Below are 5,868 nucleotides of genomic sequence, written 5' to 3'. Positions count from 1 at the left end.
GTCATGCCGTCGCTCTCATGTTCGTCACAGAGAATAAGCAATTAGACTTAAAGTGTCCATTAATGAAAGAATATTATAAATTCATTTTATATACATACATTTACATTGTAAATACAATACAATCTTTTTTATTTTTAAAATAGAAAACAAATGTTTTTATAAATGTCGTTATAAATCCATATTCTGTTCCTGTAGGTTCATGGTTAGCCTACTTAAAATATTTTAATATTTTAATTTCTCTTTCTCTGCTCTCTTTCGAAATTGAGCTGTCTGTGGGCGATTAATTGCGTCTTTCACTATTTTTGTGCGTTTTAAAGCTGCACTCAGTCGTTAAAAAGTGTTACACATAAATAATTAAATAGTACTTTTGAGAAATGTATATTTATTTTATTTACCCAATCATTCAGATGAGAAGTTGCATCTGTAACCGAATAAACGCTCTTCTATTTACATGGTGCGGGTCGCCTCATGGGGGCAGATCATAGGCAGATATTTTGAGATCACGTGATCACGTATTTTGCAGATTAAAAAAAAAAAATAAGTGTACGGAAAATTAAAAACTATCTGCTAACTATTTTTTTATTTAAAGCTCATTAAATGCCTTAATTTTCATGCTAAATAATAAATCACAAGTCACAGACAAACGCATACAGTAGAATTAATACTTTGTCTACTTAAAGGGACAGTTCACCCCAAAAATGAAAATTCTGTCATTTATTCACCCCCGAGAATGTCGGTGATCAAACAGTTGATGGGCCCTACTGACTTCCATAGTATTTTTCCCCCATTCTATGATTACCCATATTCTTCAAAATATCTTCTTTCGTGCTCAGCAGAAGTAGTTCATACAGGTTTAAAACAAGGGTGAGTAAATGACAGAATTAAATTTTTGGGTGAAATATCACTTTAATAGGCTACATTAGAATTGAAAGTTTAATTTGATGTAACTTTATTTAGCAGCCCCCAGCTTTGCTCATGAGCTAGTCAAGTTAAAGTTTTGTAGATTCTGAAGAAACATTGGAATATTCAAATATTATTGTCCCAAGCGTGATGGTGGAGTTAGTAACCAACCAAGTTGCATTCTAATCACTTTAGACTCTAAAGTTTAAAGTAAATTCTTTTTTCATGTTAAGCCAATAAGCAGTGTGCAGTATTTTGGGAAAAGATCAAAGAAAAAACACCCAATTAAGCAAGACATTACAAATACCTCAAGACCCACAAACAGACCACTAATTGCAAGTAAACAATCACGGTTAAATGTAAAAAGTTTACAACAAAGTTACTTTGAACACATTTAAATAACTCAAAATAAAAGTTAAATGTTCAAGGTAAAGCAAAAGATGAGCCAAACTTCACCAAATTAAATATTTTTTTTAACTATACTACATTCTGTCCAATACAGGTCTCTACAACTACTTCTAGTTTGTTCGAATGACATGAAACGGGAATGAAAAGACAAAAATCAAGACCAAATGTGTGCCGTTTAGCCCAAGGAGTTTTGTTGACTGAGAAAATTAACAATCCAAGGCCCTATTTCAGCATTTTATTGAGTATTTAAAAAAAGATATTACAAATAGAGTAGAACATGACAATTAAGATGAATTAAATGTCCATCAGGTAGTCATACATAAGACAAAAAAAAAAAAAAAAAGATTATAAATGACAATACAGCCACATGAGCATTGCAAAACTATTTTTATGTATATAGTGAACACAAATATGAGTTACCCATCTCTAGAGTTGAAATTGACTTCTTTTTTGCTTTTGGTGCAAAATCATGAACTACACACCAGCAGAGCCTGTTTGCACCACAACACTATTGCTCATTTGTGTTTTATAAAGACTATTTCCCCTGTTCATCAGGAAAACGGAACAAAGTGATCATTAAAAAACACAATGTCACACTTTGGTGATCATTTGCTTTTGCAAAGTCTGCACAGTTTCAAGATGCTGTTAAACTGTTTTCATCTTTTAAAAGTCCTGTCGAATATTCTCTTTGTTCTCATCGCCCTGTTGCTGTTTCATCTGTGCCACTTCATTCTCCAGCTGAACGATGGCTCGCTCAATCTCATAGTTCTTACTAACGAGGGACACCCAGCTGCAGAAATACAAGCAGAAACGTCAACTAAATGCATTTAGATTTGCTCAAAAAATATTTTGCAAATGGTTTTCACATAAGAACATAAATGAAGTACTGACTTTGACTCAAGTTCTCGCAGTTTTGCTCCTCCAGCTAGCTGGTCATTTTTGCGCTGCCAGTTCAGATCCTGTATCTGCTTTCTGGAATGAGAACAGAAGCACATTGGGGGGAAAATGACAATAAACCTGTTAATGGGCAACAGCTTCATATTAAGGCCCTGTTTACACCTGGTATTAAGATGCGTTTTGGTCGATCGGATCACAAGTAGATGGACACACAATTCCCATTTACACCTAGTATTTTAATCTGTCTCTTTAGTCCACTTACAACCACTTCAGTCCTGATTTCTTCAAGGGGAGGGTCTATGGGCAGGTAAATGCATTGGCTTTTCCAGATCTTCCGATCTAATTGACAAAATAAGCTTGTGCAATTTACATATGAACGTGACTGGAAAAACATGCTCTGATGGCTGTAAGACCAATCCGAATGTGGCGACTCCGGCGAGAGCATGTTAGAAATCAGGAATGGCGAGAGAACATTGTGCTGGGAACGTTTTTCATCTTCAAACCAAACTTGGGCCTTCAGGCAACAGTTCAAATCCCGTCTGTCTAGCGCAGGGTTCACCAATCTCGGTCCTGGAGGGCCGCTGTCCCTGCAGAGTTTAGCTCCAACCAGCTCCAACACACCTGTTTGAAAGCTTCTAGTATGCCTAGTGAGACCTTGATTAGCTGGTTCAGGTGTGTTTAATTGGGGTTGGAGCTAAACTCTGCAGGACAGCAGCCCTCCAGGACCGAGATTGGTGAACCCTGGTCTAGCGCACTTTTGTGGCTGTTTGACCACATGAGCGTATTCATAGTGAAAGCAATCTGGTCAGATGAGTTTTCGACTACCTATGGAAGTGGTCAAAAGTGGACAAGCACAAAATGTTTACACTTGTAATTAGCGTTGAACACTAGTGATCTGATTGACCAAAACGCATCTTAATACCAGGAGTAAATAGGGCCTAAAAGCTAATTAAATAGTTTGTGCACAACCACAATACACAACATCCATATGTAAAGTAAATTGTCTTGACCTACAACTTACCTAACCTTCTGCAGTTCCTTTTGTGCATTTTCAATCATTAAGGCCAAGTTACTGTTTCAAAGAGAGAACAAACAATTATGATCGACATTAAATCCAGCAAATGCACAAATAAACCTCACAATTGCTTTCAGTTTCTAATAATAAATCGCACCAGAAAATAATTAAATAGCTTTTTTAATTAAACTCTAGAGCCTGCAAATGGTATTCAAAACTCACTTTAACCCCAACAATATAACACAGATGTATAGTAGTGGCCAAAAGTGATGTCCAACCTTGGAAAATTTACATCTTCACCCTTTATTGACATATTATAAAAAATTTGTTAAAGATTTAGTAAGCATATTGCGAAGTTGTACTTGGAGTCAATTGTGTTATTTGTGATAGCTCAATGAAACATGTCAAAGTGTGTAGACTGCAGACAATTTTTTTGACAGGTCGTCAAATAAATAATTGATCATATTCCCTCACAGATTTCTGATAAAGACTCACATCTTGAATAGACTGACTCAGTGCTCTCTACTTACTCATTAGACACCTTCCATGCATTAGTTCCATACTGGGCCATGAGCTCCAGGTTCTCAATGCGCACTGCCTGGTGCTCCAGCTGGGCCATAGAGTTGTTGACACTCTCCTGCCATGCTGTGATGTCATTCTTCTGCCCAGATGATGGAGCAGGAAGCTCATATCTAGGAAGACAAGCACAAGCATGTAAGATCTAACAGCAAGCACCACACTTTTTTAACAATATTTGGATGAGCTCTTTACTGTATGGGAACTCGAAACTATCTGCACTGCACTTGTATGCTGTCAACAATGAAGCTAGCTCCATTATTTACATGTGTGCAATAGATCACAATAGCAGGGTAATGTATAGTGTAATATTTCACTAGGAAATTGGCTATCAACAATAGCCTTTTATAATGAAACTGTTGGGGTAAAAAAAATAATTACTTCCAGATCTGTAACAATCTTTCAATATTACTGCAGTTTCTCCTCCCAAAAAGTTCATAAAGAGATCATAAAACTAATTTTCTGAAGAGACTCGATTGCTTTAAATGATGAACAAATTTAATTTAGCCTTTTATCCACATACATTGATCAGCAAACATAAACAGGAGCTCAACCGAACATGCTAGATGCGCAAGAACAAACCTCTTGCGGAAGCTCAAACTTGCTGCAAATGCGAGAATGAACCTCATTGGTTCTTGCAGAAGCTCAAACGTGCTGCGTAACACGAGAATGAACCTCATTGGTTCTCGTACGTCAAGTGAACATGCGTGAGCTTCCGTTTACCAGATCTGATGTGTCTGTTGATTATTTTTTATATGTGAATAAAAGCCTAAATTCAATTTGTTCATCATATAAAGCGATTGTGTATCTTCATAAAAGATGCTTAGACTAAACTGTTCAATTCGTATGGATCGCTTTGAACTTTTTGAAACGTCAAATGGGTTGTTGCGTAGCTGTCAACGAAGGGACAAAAATCTCCCAGATTTCATCAAAAAGATCTTCATTTGTGTTCCGAAGATGAACGAAAGTCTTATGGGTTTGGAACGACATGAGGCCGAGTAATCATTTTTGGGTAATCTATCCCTTTAAGAAGGACACTGAAAGACAACAGTTCACGACCTGAAACAGAAGTTTTGCTCAGTAAACTTACCTCTTCATACTGAGCAGCTCCATGGGTTGACGAGCAGCCAGTCTTTCAAACTCATTCCTTATGATCTCCGTCTAATGAGAACAACACAACACTAAAATTATGGTGTTAACATGTAGATTATGGCAAAATAGAAGCAGAAAGGGTCTTTTTCTTGTACCTCAAAGGCAGAGAAATCTGGTGTGGGCAGGTAACTCAAATAGTTCTTGGTTGGTCTGTATCGTCTTGTCTCTTCTTCCACCAAAGCAGCTGCCTGAAAATGATCAAAACCGATTAATATCCCCCATAATAAAGATAAATGTAATTCTATAGCATACGTAACCCAGAAAAATAGAAGTTTAAACAGCCAAACTGTCTCATTTAAATACCAGAGGTAACGTTAGTTAGACGCAGCCGTTAGCTATCTGCCTTGTGCCAGCAGGTCAAATACTTATTTATCGTCGTTTTAAATAGACAGAACGAACAGAAGTAAATATTCAGTATACTTACGGCTTCTCTGACCCCTGGAGCATCATAACCCTGGTCGAAATACGGCAGAGCATCAACAAAAACATCACCAGCAACTGAAGCCGGTCCTGCCATCCTTTCCTTTACAAACACACGCTTCGCGCTCTGCTTCTATTATGATTGGATGGAATGACTTCTGAACATCAGCGCCCCGTTGTGTACCGGAGGATATACTTCGGAAGTTTGACGCAACTGCAATGTGTTTTTATTATTTTTTGTTTAACCCATTCATGCATTAATTATGACAACCGTAGTCAGGATTTTTTCCTAAGTCTTTTTATTGCGGCATGAAAAACAAGATCTGAACTTTTTTTACACATATTTTACAGAGATTTTCAGATGTCCACTTTATAGTATGCGTTTTTGGTTTTAACTGAAGAGATAGGTAACACAGGTAACATTGGTTTTAACTGAAGAGATAGTAACACAGTAATACTGTGTGTATTTAACAAACCAATGTATAAAATGATATAAATCA

General features: G+C 36.8%; 1 protein-coding gene across 1 annotated transcript; it reads right to left on the bottom strand.

Moving 5' to 3' along the window:
- Positions 1-1,529: 1,529 nt before the first annotated feature.
- On the bottom strand, positions 1,530-5,530 carry bcas2 (BCAS2 pre-mRNA processing factor). The gene is made up of 7 exons (XM_084086781.1): positions 5,373-5,530; positions 5,044-5,136; positions 4,887-4,957; positions 3,751-3,912; positions 3,227-3,277; positions 2,200-2,280; positions 1,530-2,098 (listed from the first exon to the last, which is right to left on the bottom strand). The coding sequence occupies exons 1-7, from the start codon at positions 5,463-5,465 to the stop codon at positions 1,972-1,974; spliced, it is 678 nt and encodes a 225-aa protein (XP_083942907.1). The 5' UTR covers positions 5,466-5,530; the 3' UTR covers positions 1,530-1,971.
- Positions 5,531-5,868: the final 338 nt, after the last annotated feature.

The sequence above is a fragment of the Abramis brama genome, assembly GCF_963993115.1.
Source record: "Abramis brama genome assembly, chromosome: 16".
Taxonomy (NCBI): Eukaryota; Metazoa; Chordata; class Actinopteri; order Cypriniformes; family Leuciscidae; genus Abramis; species Abramis brama.
This window is presented reverse-complemented; position numbering and strand designations above follow the sequence as displayed.

What these genes read in the sequence shown, in the direction of transcription:
- bcas2 (XM_084086781.1), bottom strand. Translation starts at nt 5,465, where the DNA reads ATGGCAGGACCGGCTTCAGTTGCTGGTGATGTTTTTGTTGATGCTCTG. An exon ending in GAGCTGCTCAGTATGAAGAG is followed by an intron (nt 3,913 to 4,886) that starts GTAAGTTTACTG and finishes TTGTCTTCCTAG; the next exon opens with ATATGAGCTTCCTGCTCCAT. An exon ending in CTGCGAGAACTTGAGTCAAA is followed by an intron (nt 2,099 to 2,199) that starts GTCAGTACTTCA and finishes GTATTTCTGCAG; the next exon opens with CTGGGTGTCCCTCGTTAGTA.